This window comes from Uranotaenia lowii, chromosome 2, assembly GCF_029784155.1.
Source record: "Uranotaenia lowii strain MFRU-FL chromosome 2, ASM2978415v1, whole genome shotgun sequence".
In the NCBI taxonomy this organism is placed as follows: Eukaryota; Metazoa; Arthropoda; class Insecta; order Diptera; family Culicidae; genus Uranotaenia; species Uranotaenia lowii.
In genome coordinates, this window is record NC_073692.1 from 182,292,829 (window position 1) to 182,313,877 (window position 21,049).

Sequence of the window (21,049 nt, forward strand, 5' to 3'; positions counted from 1 at the left end):
ACCCGTGCCGCTTGAAATAGTCTCTTCAGGTTATCCCCAGATGTATCTGTAATATTAGGTTAAATGGAAACACATGTTGCCTGTTGGCAACTTATAGGATTTGAACCCTAAAGTTTTCTTGCTGATATTGGGAATCGAACCCAGTACGCCTGAATAACCTAACCCGCACCAGCATATCCATTAGACCACCTCAACGCTTCTAATGTAAATCACTTTGGCATGAGGAAAATACTGTTTAAATTGCTTCCAAAAGACTATAGATCTCAATTATTCGCCGAAATCTTAATTAAATTGCCTAATTTCATACATCACATTTTCAGACTGTATTGTCCGAAGTGTACAATGATGGAAGTTTTCTTGAGTTCATAAATTTTTAAACCAATTTTGAAATATATTTTTAAATACAAAAAAAAAATTATACGCGGTATCAAATCCGTCATGAAGGACTTGAAATATTTTCTCTCAAATAACGTGTTAATTCGCGAAAACCGTGGAAAATAAACGTGCTTATGTCAAAAACCCGTGCAAATAGAAGTGATGCTAGGAAGAAAAATGAGCAAAATCAATTCGCGTAAAAAATAAATTTCCATGAACAACTTTGGCTGATGGTATAAGTTTAAGTTTGGCTATAGGGGAGAATAAGGATTGTTGGTCCCTGGGGATGCTTAATTCCTTCGATTTATCTCGAAATCAGAAAGATTTACCAATACCAAATATTCTAAAAAATGTGCAAAATTGAACAAGTAACAATGCTGTTTTCTCAACAAAGTATTAAAAATTTATTTGTCGATATACTGCACTTTGTTTGAAAATTTTTACAAAATGTGGTTTGAAGATCTTTTTTATCACTTTAATATGTTTCCTAAACGAAAAAAAAGGAATATTAAAATTTATTCCATTATGTCAATCGTTGGAGTTGATTTATCATGAACTTCATAATGCCATATTTTAAAAAGAATATTAAACTCACAATTTTTTTTAAAAAAAAGTTCTCCAAAATGTTTTTTTATTGGTTTTTCTTTAATCCCTAGAGTCCAAAACGATGTATTTTTTTTCTGTTTATCCAATAATTATTTGTTGGACTCAAAATACTGTATTCATCTAAAAATTAGAAAATAGCGCCTCGAAGTATGCAATAACAATATGGCAAAAAATTGTCAACATTATCTCGATTTTGCTAGATTTTTGCCCAAGGTCAGGTCATCCTAAATTAAGAATAAAGTCTCCTTTAGTAAAAAATCAAGTCTCCTTTAGCATATAAACCTGAAATTTAAGCTGTCATAAAATGCAAAAGACGGCGAGTTGCTACATTCTTCCAAAAAGATATGATGAACATAAGAAAAGGGGATCAATTATCCCCATTTTCCCGTACAGTTAAGCATTTTTTAAATGTTTCTCGAGTGTCCCGTTTTTTAATTCGTAAAATGTTTCGTTTTTTTTGTAAGTATCTGGCAAGGCTAGTTTAAATTCCAATCAAAAAGAAACTTAACCCTTCTTAATTTTTTTTTCGTATATACACTCCTTTCTTCGGATTCAAGTTAAAAAAAATTATAATCAAAATCCTTATTTCCTTGGAGACTTAAAATTTGAAATTTTTATTCAGACGGAACCAGAAACAGAAATAAGACTCAAAACAACTACTTTAAAGAAACTCAGAATTTTGTAAAATAAAAGTAAAAATGAAATAATATGTTAAAAAATATAGATATTAATTTAAAACACCTGTAAAACAAATTAAACCACTAGAAAAATACAGGAAAACATCTAAGACAGAACAAACCCTTTTATTTGGTTTGTTACACTGGTCAAAATTCAAATTATTAACTATCCAAATAATGAACTAAGTGACAGATTATTTAACCAAAATACCTAAAATGAAAAATTTGATCTATATATATAAAAAGCAGTTTCTGTGGGTTTGTTTGTTTGTTTGTCCTCTATAGACTCAGCCGTCTTAAGAGCTAGAGAGCTGAAATTTGGCATGTATGTTCATTAGGACTAGAAATGATGAAAAATGTTTTCGGATTTTCGGATGACCCCTTCTGAAGGGGGTCGTCCATACAAGACAAATATTGTTTTCGCGATATTGACGTTATTTTTCGTCGGATTGTGATGAAAATTTGCACACGAAGGTTTTAAAAGACGAGCAATCGATTTCAGGCATTGCATTTTTGGTCAAGGGTCGGCAAAAGGGGTCGTCCATATCGACTGTATATTGTTTTTGCGATATTAACGTTATTATACATCAGATTGAGATGAAACTTTGCACATAGTAGTTATGAATGACGAGCAATCAATTCGAGATGCTAAATGCGGAGTCAGGGATCGTTCAAAGGAGTCGTCCATATTAACTTTCAATATCTTAGAGATATTGACGTTTTCATACATCGGATTGGGATGAAAATTTGCACATAGAAGTTATTAGGGACAAACTATAGATTTCACTTATCGAAATTAAAATCAGGGATCGGCCAAAGGGGTCATCCATATTAACAATTCACTGTTAGTGCGATATTGTTGTTATTATACAATGGATTCAGATGAAAATTGGTACACGAGAGTTTTGAGGAACGGATAATCGATTTCAGGTTTTAAATTCAGTGTAAGGGGCCGGCAAAGGGGGTCGTCCATATAATCGTAGTCGTCCATTTCAATATTTTTGCAATATCGTCGTTATTTTACATAGGATTGGGATAAAAATTTGCACACGATAGTTTTCAGGGACGAGCAACCGATTTCAGATGTCAAATGTTTTGCCAGGGGTCGACGAAAGGGGTCGTCCATATAAATTAATTCTTCACTGTTTTAAGCAATATTGACGTTATTATACAATGGATTGCTTTGAAAAATTGCACATGGGAGTTCTGAGGGAAGGGCAATCGATTTCAGTCATCAAAGATTGTATAAGAGCCCCCGAAAGGGGTTTAGCTTTTTGGCAATAATTGCGTTGTTATGCAATGATCGAATCGAAATTTATACACGTGGTTTTTTGGCACGGTCAAAGGATTTCTGATTTCAAATTTAGTAGCAGACGACAGACAAAGTGATCGACCAATATTTTTGCAATTATTACTTAACAATGAATTCAGAAGTTTTTTTTTTGTTTCGGTTATAGTCGTTTTATCATCACATTATGGCATTCGCGACTTTATCAACGTTGCAGTTGGCGGATCTTTATTGAAAAACTTATCCGGTACAACTGTGTTCGATGTTTACTCTTGGGCTCGAACTCACGGACATCTGCTCAGGAGACAACAGACTTGCTGACTGAGCTATATCACAAGCCCTAATGAATTCAGAAGTGCATCTGGAAAATGCTTGGCAATTGGCTTTCACACAAACTGTTCATGACATATTCCAAGTTGAAAGCGAAACGGAGTTCGTATGGGATCAGCTAGTAAAAAATAAAAATGAACTATAATCTTCAGAAATGGATTAAAATGAGAACACCTGTAGAAAAAAAATCTTAGCACTAGAAAAATACAGTAAAACAGCGAAAACGAAGCGAAGTGTTCGCTGTTAATTTTGATTTTAAACACTTTTCAATATTCAAATTATTAACAAGCGAAATAATTAAATGATTGACAGATTATGAAACCAAAACACCTAAAATGAAAAATTTAATTGCAAACTAGAAATCAGAAATCGAGATGAAACTCAAAATCCGGATTGAATATTTAATCTAAAAACCTGACGAAATCCAGGCATACGAAAATTCCGGGAATTATACATGAAAATTTGGTCAAAATCCAGGAATTACTCAACACAAATTTACAAAATTGCTTTATCAAAACTCATACGCAGGTTTTAAATGGTGTTTAAGGTTTTCAAAACATCTTTTACGATTATTTTCTAAAACTTGCACAAAAATATTTTTCAATGCAATTTGTTTTTATGTATGTCTTGGCAAATGAATCTGGGCAACCAGGTCGGACCGAACTTTTGGTCTTATTTTTTATAAAATATTTGGGCGAACCCGAATAAACCGGGTAATCAGGCAACCTTAACTAAAGTTAAAGCTTAAGACACTGAAAAGTTACCTTCATCAAGACTCATTTAAATTATGAGAATGTAGAATATAAACCATATTGAGGAAAAACTGATAGCAAAATAGCATTTTTGATGAGTTTTGATAACACCAATAGAAAGTCATATAACTTATAAAAAATCACCTTTAATTATTTTTGGTTGATTTTTAGAAGATGTTAGGAATTTATCCAGTCAGTTTGAGAATTGAATGTTATCAATTTTGTGTTTCCAAGTAAATTGCATCACTATCATAAGAACGGATAGGAGGATCAGGAAACATTGAAAAATGCAAACTACGTTTTATGCTCATTGGTTAAAAGCAACTTTTCTGAAGTTTGGCTATATAGGACTTTAACTTGATATTAGATCCCACTCTCAGTTTCAAAAGTCAGAAAAAAAGATCGTTATCAAAAATATCATCAAACTTGAAAAAATATAAAAATTTTACATTTCATTAAAAAGCATGCCACCTAAAATTTCGAAACATTTAAGTATAGAGAAAAATCTGAACCAATACACAAAAATACAAAAAAAAAGTTTCGTACCAGATATCTCATCAAAAAACAATCTATCAAGCACAAGTGAGATTAAGAATAAATACACTTGAACTTGATCAACAAAAATAAAATCAAGATATAAAAAAACAGCTTTTAAATTTACGTTCAAATATAACTGAAAATTCAGATTCATAAAGCCAAATTAAGAACATTGATATAAATTAACAATAAAATTCAGAATTAAATATAACTGTTTGGATTACAGTTTCTTATCTTACGATCATAAACTAAAATTTTAAATAATTTGTGATTGTTTTGAATTTTTATTCCAAATACTCAAAATGGATTTGCCTTCATTCAAGGTTTCAAATGCTAATAGAAAAGTCATCCAAAAACATGACAGATTAATTTTTTTTTTAACTTCTTAATTTATAGTGCAATTTGCCAATCCCTAACTGAAAATTGAAAAAAAAATAATGATGACACAAATTTTAAAGACATTTTCAAACATTATATTGATTAGAATAGTGATGCTTAAAAATTAAATTAATAGTGATTTTTCCTGAATTATTAAATATTTGTGAAACTGAGCTCTGTCAATTTACAATAAGATTCAATTGGTGCATTTAGTACAAAGTCCGAAAAAAAACAACATTTGAAAAAATGAAATTAAAATTAAAAATTAAGTTTATTTTCATTATTCTTTAAATGTTTTGGTTTTGTGCAATTAATTTTTTAATTTTTCTATTCTGACGATCATGCTTAAAGAAAATTTCAATTAATTTAAATACAGAGGTAAACACAAATCGAAAAAAAACTCAGTTTATGACGACTCCAGCAAAAAAGATTCATTTTCTGTTCAAATCAATCTTGAGCAATTTTAAAATACTTGATCAGATAGGAGTTTTTGAATAGGAATGATGGCAAAACTAAATTAAAACTTGATAGATGAAGCGTTCTTAAGTTACCGGAAGAAAATAAGTTAGCGTAATTTATTTGTATATTGAACTATAGTTCTGGAATTTTTTCTGACACAAGGGTATCAACCTGCATTTATCCACTCAAAAGGAAAGCTGACTAAGGAACAGTGCTAAAATATAAAAAAAATTCTCAAAAATATTGCATAGTTTGCCGGGTCAGCTAGTTTTATCTAAAAACCTGACGAAAACCAAGATTTTGATTTCATATTTTAGACCAAAATTCCGGGCAATGTCCGAGAATATTCGGCAAAACCCAGCAATTACTCAACCTTTAAAAAAAGCTTCACCAAAACTCGTACGCAGATTTTTATTTGGGTTTGAGGTTTTCAAAACAACTTTTAAGATTTAAAATTGAAAATATGTGAATGATTGAATATATTAAATTCTTCACGTTTGCAGTAATATGAAGGTTTTACTTCAAGTTTAATTTCTACAATATTTTTCAAATCAGGAAAATCAATCATCATTCCAAAAATTTAAAAATAAAGGTCAACATTTAAGTTCAACCCATTAATGCATAATGCTTTTTTTAAACAGCAACACATATTAAAGTCTGAAACGTTTGGATATTTTTGAGTTATGTAATCGAACAAGTTATTCATTTGATTAATAGAAATTATCCCATACGATATTTCAGTGATTGTGTGAGATATCAAAGAAGGTATGTCGAGAAATGGCAAAAATCAATGTAAGTGGAAATGAAATATTGCCCAACAACATAAATATGCGCATTTAGCCAACCTGGTTTCGGAAATCGGCTATTTGACTACTTTTATTATAAAATTGTTTTCTTGAAAACTGTGAGAGATTTCAACATAAAAGTCGAGCCCAATGTATAGGGAATAGATGACTGCTCATGTGCTTATAGCTTTCGGACATCTATTTATTGGAATATTTGAGAAAATATGTATTCTCATTAGTATGCACATTAAGCCCGCCTCTGCCATATGTATTAAAAAAATTTTGAACCAAAAAAATATAAGCCAAGGCCTTGTAAACAGGGGGGCTTTAGGGGGTTATCCCGCCCATAGAAATTTTTTCCAATTAAAATTTTCAATTCTAGATGTAAATCTTCTTTGGTTATGAAAAATTACTTGATCCTAAAAGTTGTTCAAAAATAAGTGATAACAAACATGTCAGAAATTTGGCTCGCCTCTGGTGAAATTTACTCCAAACTATTTTAGGCTTAAGCCATTTTATCTTTATATGACGTTCACGAAAACTAATTTTTAATTGAAAATTTTGATTTGGAATTCAATTAAACTCAAATCTTGAAGCCCAAGAACCCTACCTCATCTTTAGTATGGGGTTTATTTAAAAAGTGTGACTAACAAAGCTCGGAATTTGAAATCAACCAGTTAAACTTTAAAATTTATTTACCGAATACTAGATTTTCACATTAAGCAAGTGACAGCAAGAAAACTAAACTTATTTTTCATTACTTCATTGCTATTCACTATGATAATAAACGGTTATGTAACTATAAATTTTGAACTGAAATGAAACATTCTTCAAAAAACCAATTTCAGCCTTCATTTTGTTTTTTATTTTCCTATATATCCAAAATACACATTTTTCCGACGCCCAAATATTGAAGAGATAATTTTGATAAAACTTTAAAACATTAAGAACGTTTTCAAAATGAAAAAAAAAAAGATTTTAATACCACTTTCATTATCCCCACACTTTATTTTAACTTCTGCAAAAAAAAGTAATTGAAATGTTTTTTGCTTGTCCCATTCTGTAAAATACGGGAATTTTAACATTTTTTTTTTTAAACATTCAACCCAAAATTGAATTTGAGATAATTTTAGGAAACAGAAGTCAAAGCATCTTGTAGGCTTCAACAAATTTGTAAAACTGAAGTTGTTAAATTGGATTTGACTTTTTGAGACCATCATCATCATCATCTTCAAAATATTATTCCTTGATTGAATGAAGTATTATGAACAGTTTCAGGATCAGTTTTTCTTCTATTGTGATGACTTGTAAGTTCATCAGTTATCAATGATTGATTTAAATTAAAACTGATTCATTTTTTAACTTATAAACTTTATGTCAACAGACAAGTTAGACAATATCTGTCAAAAGATTCGAGTTCATCACGCCAAAAACCTACCAAATCAATTGTTAAAACATAGGCACCAAAATGCTATTTCCTTGAGCTATCAATTTATTTCTATAAATTAGTTTTTGAAATGGTAAGACGTTAAATGTTTAAAAAATTTTTTCTTCGTATTTTGTTTTAACTTTTCAATATTTTTACCAAAATCTCAAGGTTTATCGCTGTTCATCAATTTTGATTTATTATGTTCTGAACACATAATCATTGTTAACTCTTAAAAAAAATTTTTTTTTGCCTTTTATTTTGATAGCAGGAAGAATTTGAATGATAAAAAAGGATTTTGAGCTTTTAAATTAAATAATTACTTATTTTTATCAGACTATTTTTGATTTAAATTACTGACATTAAAAATTATATAATTTTCTTTTTTACAAATTGATTTAAAACATGAACAAATTCTGTTAGGTTCAAAATGGAATTTCATTTTCTAATCGTGAATTCGCGTTTCATATCGTGATTTGTGGTTTGTTTTTTTTTTCGAATTCTTGTGATGTTAATAAGTGAGATGGTTTAAGAAATCAATTTTCGTACTTATTGTGTATTTTTGGTGTTGTCATTAAACTTAACTAAATATGAATTTTGAAAACCCTCCCCCACTCTATGAGGGTCCTTCTTACGGGCCTGGTACACTGGACAAAGTGGATTTGGGGTCATTTTTGAATTTCTCAAACCCTGAGGTCTTAAAAGCTTTGTTTTGGAATTTGCTAATTCATGCTTTTATTTTTTAGAATTTTAAAGTAACGATCACATGGGTGGATTTAAACTTCTATTTTTGTATTGCAAAATTCAATATTTCGTGATAAAAAAAATCAACATAATTTTTGTTTCTTCTGTGGAACCGACCATCAATGGGGTTTGTTCTAATAAATAAACAAATTATTGAAAGGAAATTTTCCGCTGAACAACCTTTCCCAAGACCATAGCTTCGTATCTTATTAGGCAAAAAGGTTGTTGAATAGGAGTGTATATTTTGGCATTGAAAAACAATCAATTAATTTGACATCACTGCTGGTGCCTGGTGAGGTCAGAACAAAATATTTAATTTTCCCATACAAACATAAAAGTTGAAATTAACTCTTGTGAACGTTACTAGAAAATCCTGCAACAAATCATGGATCAGTTTTGAATCAAAACAAAGGTTCTAAAATTCCAGAGTTTGAGAAATTCAAAAATGACCCAAATAGACTCAGTCTACAGGTGTATGGTACACGCTAGTGATTAATAAAAGTTGTTAAAAATTGACTTAAATTTTAAAAACCATCGAACGGAGACTAAAGAAAATTCTGAATATCAAAACAATAATTTTGATGCGGAATGAAACGTCGCATGAAACGTCGAGATCTGGTATTATCTCGAAAAAAAATTTTTGGCCAAAAATCGACTTAAGTTTAAGTCATTTATTGAAAACCGGCAGTCTCAGAAAGTCGATTTTTGGCCAAAACATTTTTTTCATGCTTTTCTGAGACATTTGATATAAAAATTTAAATTTCGATTTTTCTTATTTCCTATGGTCCCCCCCCCCTTTGGTGATTTTTGATGGCCAAAAAAACTGAAACTTTGAGCGTTTTGAGTTACCTCTAAATGTAGTCCGATTCAACTGAATTTTGCACAGGTCAGTTTTCGTGCCAATCTTTAAATTGTTTATGGTCGGTTTCCAAAACTAGATCATACTTTTTCCATAGATAAATTGCCACCCTAACGTACATGAAGGTTTTGCAGTTTAATTTGAAAACAATGATTATGAATTAAAATGTTTGATAAATGCAAGAAGACGTAATATATACACGCAAAATAATTTAAAAATCAATTCTACGGTATTTTTCAAGTAAATTGAGCTTTTGATGCACCCTATCGAATCTACGTGAATCCAGAATCCAGAACTAATTTTTTTCCTCATCAATTTCACGTAAAGTCTACAGGACTGGCTTTTGAAATCAATTGAGGGATTTTCTCAAACGTTTGGTTGTAAATTCTTATAAGAAAAAGAGCTGGCATCAGTCAGCTTGTTGAGCGTTTTTTGAGTTGTGAACATTGGGTTGGACGTTTTTTCCGTAATTTCGTGATTTTTCGGTAATTTTGTGGTTTGGAACCTTATCATCGGTACTGATGCTAAAATTTTTACGCCCTTGTGGATCGAAAGAAAATGGTACGTCAAAGCTTTTAAAGTTTGATTCCATCAGAAAAAAAATATTTATATTCTTCCTCAGGTCAAAAAGTGGTACGATATAAAAAGTTCCGGCACATCGAGAAGTAAGAGCTACGTGTGTACTGAAAAGAATTCCAGAGGGTATAGCACACGCAACGTAAATGGTGAGTTATAAGTTCTTATTGAGGTGCGTTCACCTGTTATGGTCGAAACTACATGAAAATCAATTGGATAAAAAATATGTAGTTTTTCACGTAGCCACGACGTGCGGATTATTTTGGGTGTACAGATATGTCTAAAGCTTTTGACGTTATCAATATTGAAGCTCTTCTGTCAGTGCTGAGCAAAAATGTGATCAGCGGTGTTAGTCTACAACGGATATGTTCGTACCTCATAAAAAGAGTTCTATTTGTAAAACTTGGGAATTCAAGATCCAACGTATTCCTGGTCAATAGCAGGGTACCACAAGGGACCCCTACTTTTAAATACGGCAATGAATGAGTTCCTCGAAGTGCTGAGTGACGTGTTTGTGTTGATCTACACCGATGATCTGAAAATGTTCCTTCCTGGTAGGTATCCCAAGGATTGTATGGTTCTACAGAATGCGCTTAAAAAAATCCTGAAGGTTGCAGCCATTTTGGTTTGAAAATAAATGCCTCAAAATGCAGCGTGATCACCTTTTCTAGGAAAATGAGCAACATAGCGCACGATTCTTGTCCTTAAAAAACTGTTCCGTGACAAGAAAATAGACTGTTAAAGATCTAGGCTTAGAGTTGGATGTAGAATTTAGTTTTTCGAAACATATCGAACAAGTGGTTGCCAAAGCAAATTCGATGTACGGCATGGTTAGTAGGATTTGTCACGTGCTGAACAATCCTTACACAATCGGAAATACAAGTTTGACCAGTATTCATACTTTATTAGCAGATTTTATGGTTAATATTTACACCTGTTCATAAGTGTTTGAAATTTTCCCGGGAATTGAACAGCGAGTTGTAGAATGCAAACAAATTACTTCTTTGCTGCATTTGCCCGCTGATTTTGGCTCTTATGATTTCTGAAAAAAAAAAAATCAATCGGTGTGAAAAATTAGTGACGATTCGTTACAGCTGTTCAACACTGCTTTTCACAAACATTTAGATAGATCTTAGATCAGAACTTACCTTGTTTGCATATTCTGCGAGCAGCAAACGAAATTCAATTCCTGCGGGAATCGGAGCAAAACAAAAATTGTGTTGACAGTGGAGCACACGCAGATTCATGTAAATGTCCTCTAAAGATGCATTCCCATTGTGTTTCTGCGTGTTTCGCTTGAATTTTCATGTAAATTTCTTTGCAATTGCAAAAATGCCATAGTCTTTTTCATATTGTTCTTCGAAATTATGCGGAAACGTAAATTCATTTGTAAAGTAGGATTACATTTTTTTCTGTGTAACGTTATAAAACTAAATATGTCCAGAGAACAAATCATAAATAGACTTAAGTAAGTTTTTCCATAAAAATATTTTCACCATTAAATATAAAAGTCTGAAGCCTAGAGTCTATCAATTATAAAAAATAAATAGTCCACGAATTTAACAAAAAAAGTTACAGCTACAGATCAACCAAAAAGATTTCAACAGTATTCTAGAAACGAGCTTCGATTACTGGAACATATTTTGATTTTAAAAACAGTTTTAAAACAGTTTTTTGAAGCATGAACTTAACTGAACAGTTCGAAGCTCCGAAATGTTTACTCAAATTTTTGTATTTGCACATTTTACTAAGTACACAAATAGAAAATTGTCTAAGATCTACTATGAAATACTACTATCGTTTTAAAATGCATCGATGCAGATTTAAAGTTACGCCAGGTCGTAGTGCTTCCTCCCTTTGTGGATTATCAAATTTCGCAAAAGCTCCGGCAGCCCTTTGATTGCAAGTGCAGGTCGGTCGAAAGCCCAGATTCGGTCAACTAATCGGCTTATAACCAGCTACCAAAGCTAGCCACAGCTCTTCGCCATCCTCGCTCGCCCTCAGGAGAAATAAGAGAACACTAATCGAAACGAGAAGAACGGGACCAAAAACCGGAAGCAGAAAAACTATCCAACTATGGTGATATTACTTACAGCAAAACCTGTCCTGGAGTTGGTCCTATAACAAATTTTCGGTTTGGTTCTGTCAGTTTTCGGGGCGGTGATTTTTGCAAACTGCAATCGGACCGCCCTTGCCGGAGGCTCTTGTCGACTGCTGGCTTGGCGGGAATCTCCGGTTTCTCGGACTGGTTCGGATTCCAGGAGTTGTGGAACTTTGTCATCGTGTTGGCTTGGGTATGGAACTCAGTGAGGCAGCTAAATAGACAATCCAGGGCACAGCTACCAATTTTACCACACCAACTAACCAACGAAGCTCCACCCTCTTTCCGAGATTCATTGGCGTTATTTGGGAATTTAACTTAATCCCTGCTCTTGGGTAATGAATGGAGGTGTCATTAAAATCTCATTAGGTGCTTTGATCTGCGTTCGGTGTTTAATTGGCTTCGGTCAGGTCGATTGGAAGCGGATTTTTTTTTGTTGTAACAATTCAAATAAAAGGATTTGTTGATATGACGCATATATAGGTCAGAGTTGAAGAACAAAGTTGATTTTTTGAATTTGGTTAGCTTTTCCTTTGTAAGTGTGACTTTTAACAAACCCATAAAACGTGTTTTAATAGATACAACAGATGCAAAATCAATGTTTCCATTACCAAAAAAAACATATGGAAATATTTATTTTATTGCAAATTGCAATCCTATGATATGCAAATTGCTCTTGACCAGCAATGCTGGAGGACGACAATCTTAAAGGATTATATCGATACATAGATACGATATCTAGAATACCATCATCAGAAGCTCTTTGATGTTGTTTCCACAATACAAGCTCAGTACCTCAGCCACCTCGTTCGGGTCCCCGGAGACAGCTGTAAAGCACATTTCGGATTACCTAGCCTTAGTCAGATTTAGCAAATCCAATTTCCATTCGTTTTGATTTTGTTTACCCACTTTAGAGACCCCTTAACCTTCGTCTTTCCTTCCTTGTCAGCAACTGCAGGCTGCTAGAGAGCATTATAATTTTCTCTGAATTCCTCGCCAAATGCTCCAGTAGGAATATGCCCAGGTGCATTCATGGAGTTCCGCATATCCGGGATGGAATCAAGCGTTTTATGTGGGCAAAAGTCAACTAAAGATCTCCCTGAGACAACAAGATCAACATAAGTTTGCAAACAGGCTCTATTATGATGTACCTTACTAAAGTCTTTGCTCTAAGCGATGCCACAAATGTGTATAAATTCAACTTATGAATTTTAAAAAGATCACATGTCAGGTTAGAGATTATAACTCACACAGATATTGGTTTTCAATTTATTTTTCCCTGGATTCAGTTTTCTTATGAATATAAAGTCGGAATAACACAATTCACAATAATGGTGTCCTAAAGTGCGTGTTAAAAAAAATGCAACACAATATTTTGCAAATAACTTTTGAAAGCATGGATGGACAGAAATTGATAAAATTTATACACACAAACTTATTGACAAAATTTTTATGGCAGGATCGAGCAAAATTCAGGAAAGTCCCAGAAGAAGACTCAAAAACAGCTGGAAGTCAACAATTTAACCAAAGTTTACATGATAAATCGTTCAAGTAGTCCTAAAGGATCCAACAGTGAGCTTTAACTTGAACGAAAACGAAAATTGTTGATTCCATGAAGTTAAGGAATGTGAGAGGTTTTATGAAGCGCAATCCGAAAATTTAAATAGGGGAAGTGATGAAAAAGGTAAGTTTTTCTGACGTGTTCATCTAGCTGACTTATAAACAGGCCAGACTTCATTGTATTACTGTCTGGACCAGAGGGGCCAAACCTTAGCCCTCGAGTCCCTGGTCGTTCCTCTGGAGACTCAGTAGAGGGTGGGCACACAAGGCCTTCTTTTGTGGCTGGATCAATCTTGAGCAGGAACGGAGCTCCTCAAGTCCGGCTTTTACAAATGCTGCTGATCAAAGACAGTTCGGAATGGATTAAACACTCTTCCAATAAATTAATTTTTATGTGTTTTTTTTATTAATTTACCTTTGTGTATCGTGTGGCTTGTGTCTCGTTGGGCCGGCTTTTGCTGCTGCTGACTCTACTCTTTCGGAACGCTACGGATATTTGGGGTGTGGCTAGGCAGTTGACAAGAATTGGCGGTAGCTTTGCCAATTCCTTGTCAGCTCTTCAAGCCTGAACGGAGGTGGGTATTCAGCCGTTCAGCCTTCCAAATGGTGGATTCCCTTCGGGATTCGATCCTGTATTACGGTGGATGGTTGTCTGCCAAAATGGTCCAAATTGCAGAAACGCGGTACCAGATTGGAACTTCCCCGATACTTGTTGGTCCCGGAGGGCATAAAGCATATGCTCTTAGGTTTTAAGTCCTGGTGGATAAAAGGCCGAAAAACTTCTGCGAGGACTTCTAAACTCTTTACACTTTTACCTGAATCGCTTTTCTCGACTGCGCACTGGGGTTTTTCCGTTGTCGGACTTTATTGAACTTCTTATTAGACTTTTGCTGGTTCAACACTTAGGTTAGGTAAAGTCTCGATACGCAACCTGGCTATCTTGGCGGTCAAAGTGGAAAGAGATCTTTTTAGTGTTAGTTTTGGTAGCTTTCCTCTCATTAGGCCGATTATACCAACTTTTTTTAACTTCTGGACAAATGCTTTTTTTTTTAATTTGTGCGATCCTTTTATACCCGTTCTAGTATAGCCGTTGTGTGTATTTGTTTCAGTTTACCTGTGTTAACATGTTGTGTTCTTGTGAGTCCTGTATTTTATTTTAACTACACTTATCTTGCTCTGATGAAATAATGAATAAAATAATGAAGAAACATAGAACAATAAACAAATAACGACTTACTTTATGAAAACTTTACCGAGTTGAATATCGCAACGGTAACAATTTCTAGAAGGTAGAAAAGCAGCCCACTGGTAAAGTAAACAAAAAACGGTGGTCAAATCGTGCGCCAAATATTTAAACCCTTAGTGGGGAGATATTTTGAAAAAAAAAAATATTAGCTTAGTTTAGCTTAGCTTGATTGACTACTCACATCCACCTTAAAATATGGAACCCGAAATGTTTTTTTTATTAAATTTCACCACGGTGAACGTGATGAAACCAGCGAACACGAGCAATCGAGCTCTGCCGATCAACTGCTGGACCTTCTATCGTGTTTGTGTTTGCCGGTTCCATCACGTTCACTGTGGTGAAATTGGCTAACGCGCCGTTGTACTGAAGCGGAGATTGCAGGTTCAATTCCTGCCGGTGAGCCGTTGTATCTTTTTAGAAAAATTCATGATATTTACGGCTTATGTTCCTTCGTTCTTTGATAGCCCATGTTTCACTAATTCTTTCCATCATCTACGAAAATGTGATTATTTTCAGGTACAAAGATGTACCAAGCGATTTCATAACATCAGTATTGAATTTTTTAACCTTTTTTTTAACAAAAATATTGTTATTTATGTAGTAAACAGAAGATACTGTCCGTAATCCCTGGATAATATCATGATTTGCTCAATACTTTTCTTTTTTCAAATAGCCTCCGATGCTATGCATGAAAAACAGAAATAATGACTTTTTTATAGATTCAATTTGAAATATTTATTAAAATAATGACAAGTGAAAAAAACGTGATTGGAATAAAACAGCTTTTCAACACGAAAAAAAACTATTCAACATTCAATAACAAATGAGTTATCAAAACATACTTGACAGCTCAACTAAAATTTGATTACTCAAGAAAATAAAGATAAAATGGATACATCTATTACTTGAAATTCAAAACTGAAGTTGTATTATAAAATGTTAAAAAGGTTAAAAATCTTTTGAAAACAGTCAAAATTTTTAAAGTTTAGTATTAAAAATTCACTTAATCAGCTTCCATAGCATCAAACTACATATAAAAAAAACTCATTAGTTTATTTTCTGCCAAGTTTATGGGAAATCGACCATTGCATTTTTAATACTAAAAAACTATTTATTAGACATTTTTATCGATTTTGAAAATTGTTAAAAAAGGAAACCAAAATCATGTTTACGAGGAAACCATTTTTAGATAAACGGAAAAAATATGTGTAAGAAGAAATATCTCATACAGAGTAAAAATTTAGAACGGGCTCACCAAATCAAAGGGGAATTTTGACCTCGAAGGATCCAGGGAACAGGAATAGCTTCCACTGCCGTTGAAACCACAGCTAACGATACTTGCAACTATGGAGGGGCTATGGATGTTCGATACTTGACCATTTCTTCCAAGTGTCGACCATTCTTGGCTCAGATGGATCAGGTGATGTTGGGGGGTCTACCGGGTGCGCTTCTTCAGAAGATTCAAATCTAAATGGTGAATTTGTCTTCGGGTTGGCCAGTTCCGTAAATTCTTCAATACTCGATCATTTCTTTGAAAAACATCACAAATTTTCAATTTTTGGAATTTCAATTCTCACTGTCAGAAAAAATCGCGTCCGCTTTGTTATTCCACAGCCTACCAAGTCTATTTTGAAAAAACTTCTGGAAATGTTATACGTAATTAAAAAAAGCCTTGATTTGGAAAAATTGTGGTTAATTGCATAGCCGTAGGAACGGGGGTGGGATGTTTGGGATTGTAATATTCGACCATCGAAGCAATCGTTCTAAAATTTAAATATCAATCTAAGCAGTCACTGACTGAACAGCACATGTTTTTTTCATTCCAATTGTACTTGTCCTAGAATAAAGAAGTAATTATTAGTAAATCGAGATAGTCTTATTCTTGGAAGCAACTGGAAGACATATCAATTGGCGACGAGGACACTTCTGGAATTCAATCACTCATCCAGAATTGAACCCGAGGAAGAATGGCAGCAAATCAAGAACTCCAAGCAGCGATTTTGCAGATGACGAAACTTCTCCAGCGGTTGGCCGTTCCACAAGCAGCAAACCCAGAGCAAGTGTTGGAATCGCTGTCCACCAACATCAGCGAGTTCAGGTTCGATCCGGAGAACGGCACCACATTCGAAAAATGGTTCGCCCGTTACTCGGATTTGTTCGAAAGCGACGCACGCAGTCTCGACGATGCAGCAAAGGTTAGGCTCCTGCTCCGAAAATTGGACACGTGTTCCCACAGTCGCTACGTGAACTACATCCTTCCTCAATTGCCGAAGGACATCCCTTTTGCTGACACCATCAAGACACTGCAAAAGATCTTCGGTAGGCAAACATCCGTTTTCAACAAGCGCTACCAGTGCCTACAGCTGGTAAAATCGGAAGCTGACGACATTATTTCCTACGGCGGTCAAGTCAACAGAGCATGCGAGGAGTTCGAATTTCAAAATTTGAGCATCGACCAATTCAAATGCTTGATTTTTGTCTGCGGTCTCAAAGCACCACGTTACGCAGACATTCGAGCAAGGTTGCTTTCCCGCATCGAAGGAGGAACGGACGAGGCTCCGGTGACAATTCAAACTCTTATCGACGAGTTCCAGCGAATTGTCAATCTAAAGTCGGACACCACGATGATAGAACATCCATCAAGTTCCAACAAATCGGTCCACAGCATTTCGGAGAGGAAATCCGGCATCCAACAACGTCCATCGAAAACGGAAAGTAAGTCCACACCTCGCACTCCCTGCTGGCAGTGTGGACAAATGCATTTTGTTCGCGACTGTCCCTTTTCCGACCATCTCTGCAAGGCATGCAACCGCATCGGTCACAAAGAAGGCTACTGTGGCTGCATGAGGAAGTCAGGCGATTCTTCAACCAAACCCCAAGCGAAAAAGAAGAAGCACTTCCACAAAAAGGTTGGCTCCAGAACCGAAGCCAAGGGCATTTACGTGAACCACATCGCAAACAGTTCCCGGAAGCGCAGGTATGTGACTGTCACCATCAATCAGGTCGCTATCTCGCTGCAATTAGATTCCGCAAGCGATATCACCGTAATTCCAAGGCAACGTGGCACCAGCTTGGCAAACCGAAACTTACACCATCATCGATTGAAGCATCCAACGCATCCGGTGGTCGACTCAATCTCATCGGCGAATTCAATTGCGATGTCACCCTCAACGACATGAGCAAGAGTGGCCAATGTTTTGTTACGTCATCACCAGACCTCAACGTGCTTGGAATTGATTGGATCGACATGTTCAACCTTTGGTCGGTTCCATTCGACACCCTCTGTAGTCAAATTTCATCGATCTCCAAGCCATGTTTCGAGGAAATAACATCACAGCTTCAAGCAACACATCCGACGGTTTTCGACAACTCGCTGGGCCACTGCAAGAAAACAAAGGTAAAACTTTTTCTTAAATCTAACGTCAAGCCTGTTTTCTGTTCGAAGCGACCAGTTCCATTCAACACCATTTCACTTGTGGATGCTGAGCTAACACGTCTACAATCGCTCAACATCATCACGCCGATCGATTTTTCGGAGTGGGCCGCTCCGATAGTAGCAGTACGCAAGCCGAATGGTAAAGTTCGCATCTGTGCGGACTATTCTACTGGACTCAACGAAGCGCTGGAGAGTAACCACTATCCTCTACCTGTCCCAGAGGAAATTTTCGCTCAGCTGAATGGAAGTTCGATATTCAGCATCATCGACCTCTCTGATGCGTATCTGCAGGTGGAGGTTGACGAGGAATCGAAAAAGCTTCTCACCATCAACACACATCGGGGGCTTTTTCAATTCAATCGCCTCGCTCCCGGGGTGAAGTCAGCACCTGGGGCATTCCAACGGCTGGTTGACACAATGATTGCCGACATTCCTGGTGTTCGGTCATTCCTCGACGATGTCATCATATTCGGACCAACCTGGGAAGCACACAAAGCGTCATTGGATCAACTACTTCAGCGATTGGAGGAATATGGTTTCCACGTCAAGATGGAAAAGTGCCACTTTTTCCAAACTGCAATCAAATACTTGGGGCATATCATCGACAACAAGGGCATCCGCCCTGATCCCGAAAAGCTTCAAGCCATCGCCTCCATTCCAGCACCAACCAACGTTTCCGAATTGCGCTCATTCCTGGGAGCCATAAATTTTTATGGCAGATTTGTCCGTAACATCCATGAACTTCGACATCCACTCGATCAGCTACTTAAGAAAGATGCGAAGTGGCAGTGGAACAACGATTGTCAACGGTCATTCCGGCGATTTAAGGAAATCCTGCAGTCCGAAATGTTGCTGACTCATTACGATCCGAAGCTACCAATCATCGTGGCTGCGGACGCTTCAAGTACGGGCATCGGTGCAGTCATTTTCCACGAATTTCCAAATGGGCACCTAAAGGCAATTCAGCACGCATCACGATCCTTAACTGCAGCAGAGCAAGGCTACGGGCAGCCGGAAAAGGAAGCACTTGCGCTTACGTACGGTGTGACGAAATTCCACAAGTACCTACTGGGTCGACGATTCACTCTTCTCACGGACCACAAGCCGCTACTATCCATTTTTGGTTCGAAGAAGGGAATTCCGTTGCATACCGCAAATCGACTTCAAAGGTGGGCGCTGATGCTGCTCAATTACGATTTCGACTTTCGTTACGTTTCCACCAACGAATTCGGTTGCGCTGACATGCTGTCCAGATTGATCGACCGTACCAAGCAGCCAGAGGAGGACTACATCGTTGCAGCGATCTCGCTCGAAGAAGACATGGTGAGCATAATTCATGACACTGTCCATCAAGTTCCAGTTTCTTTCGCAGCTATCCAAACCGCAACGAAGACAGACAAAGCGCTACAGACAGTGCTGAAGTTCATCCGTGATGGCTGGCCAACCGATCCACGGTCAATCACAAATCCAGACGTGCGTCCCTACTTGAACAGACGAGACTCCCTCACCCATGTCGACGGGTGTATTTTGTTCCACGAAAGAGTAGTCGTTCCGAGCAAATTTCGAAAACAGATCCTGAATCAATTTCATCGTGGACACCCTGGTATGGTTCGCATGAAGTCAATTGCACGCAGTTTTGTCTATTGGCCAGGAATAGATAAGGACATCGAGGATTTTATCCGGCGGTGCACTCCATGCTGCACAGCTGGGAAAACACCTACCAAATCAACGCCCGAATCTTGGCCCATGCCCGACAAGCCGTGGTCACGTATACACGTGGACTATGCAGGACCTGTGGACGGATTGTACTTCCTGGTGATTGTGGATCCTTACACCAAATGGCCGGAAGTGTACGCAACAAGAATCACAACGACGAAAACAACAACGAAGCTACTTTCCCAGTCGTTCTCAACATTCGGTGTTCCGGAAACCATCGTCTCGGATAACGGTACCCAATTCACTAGCCACGAGTTCCAGGTTTTCTGTGAAAAGCAAGGTATTCGCCACATCCGAACAGCACCGTACCATCCTCAATCCAACGGGTTAGCTGAACGTTTCGTGGACACGCTGAAACGCACGCTCCGGAAAATTCGCTCCGGGGGAGAAACACTGGAGGAAGCACTGCTGATTTTTCTCCAAGTTTACCGAACAACACCAACAGCAGATCTCGGTAACAAATCTCCAGCAGAAATAATGTTCGGTAGGTCAATCCGAACAGTTTCGTCGATTCTTCTACCAACCACTCAATGCATTCCAGCAACGCAGACTGAACAGCAAACCGTCAAGAATGGTGCAGTCTCAAGGCAGTTCGCTCCTGGTGATTCTGTATACGTCCAGGTTCATCAAGATCGTCAACGACTCATCCGCTCACACATCAATCAACTGAAGCATCGTGTGACCAAGACTGTTCCCGATCCAGGTGCAAACCAAGACCCAAGTCCATTATCAGTGTTTGTCGACGGATTTGGTCTTGAGGTGCCAGCTCGAGCCGTTCCAGCAGTAGTACCGAATCCACCACCCAACGGAGACGTGGACTCTGACGGTTCAGAGTACTATTCGGATGGAAGCAGCGAAAACGACGGTCCGTCTCAGCCAGATCCAGTGCCAGTTCCGGTTGCAACTCCTCCGAGGGAACGACGACAAACCAGGTTGCCATCGAGGTTCGAGCCGTACTGGATGGCTTAAGGGGGGAGATGTAATATTCGACCATCGAAGCAATCGTTCTAAAATTTAAATATCAATCTAAGCAGTCACTGACTGAACAGCACATGTTTTTTTCATTCCAATTGTACTTGTCCTAGAATAAAGAAGTAATTATTAGTAAATCGAGATAGTCTTATTCTTGGAAGCAACTGGAAGACATATCAGGGATGAAACTCAAATACATTTTTAATATTAGGAAAATAATTTTACG

The 21,049-nt window shown here is 36.4% G+C and overlaps 1 protein-coding gene across 1 annotated transcript; it reads left to right on the forward strand.

Moving 5' to 3' along the window:
- Positions 1-16,666: 16,666 nt before the first annotated feature.
- On the forward strand, positions 16,667-20,820 carry LOC129742137 (uncharacterized protein K02A2.6-like). The gene is made up of 2 exons (XM_055733980.1): positions 16,667-17,676; positions 17,724-20,820. Exons 1-2 carry the CDS (start codon positions 16,667-16,669, stop codon positions 20,818-20,820), a joined length of 4,107 nt encoding a protein of 1,368 aa, XP_055589955.1.
- Positions 20,821-21,049: the final 229 nt, after the last annotated feature.

Excerpts from the sequence above, each read along its gene's own strand:
- LOC129742137 (XM_055733980.1), top strand. The coding sequence starts at position 16,667 with ATGGCAGCAAATCAAGAACTCCAAGCAGCGATTTTGCAGATGACGAAA. Across the intron at positions 17,677-17,723 it reads AACAGTTCCCGGAAGCGCAG|ATTCCGCAAGCGATATCACC; the intron begins GTATGTGACTGT and ends CGCTGCAATTAG.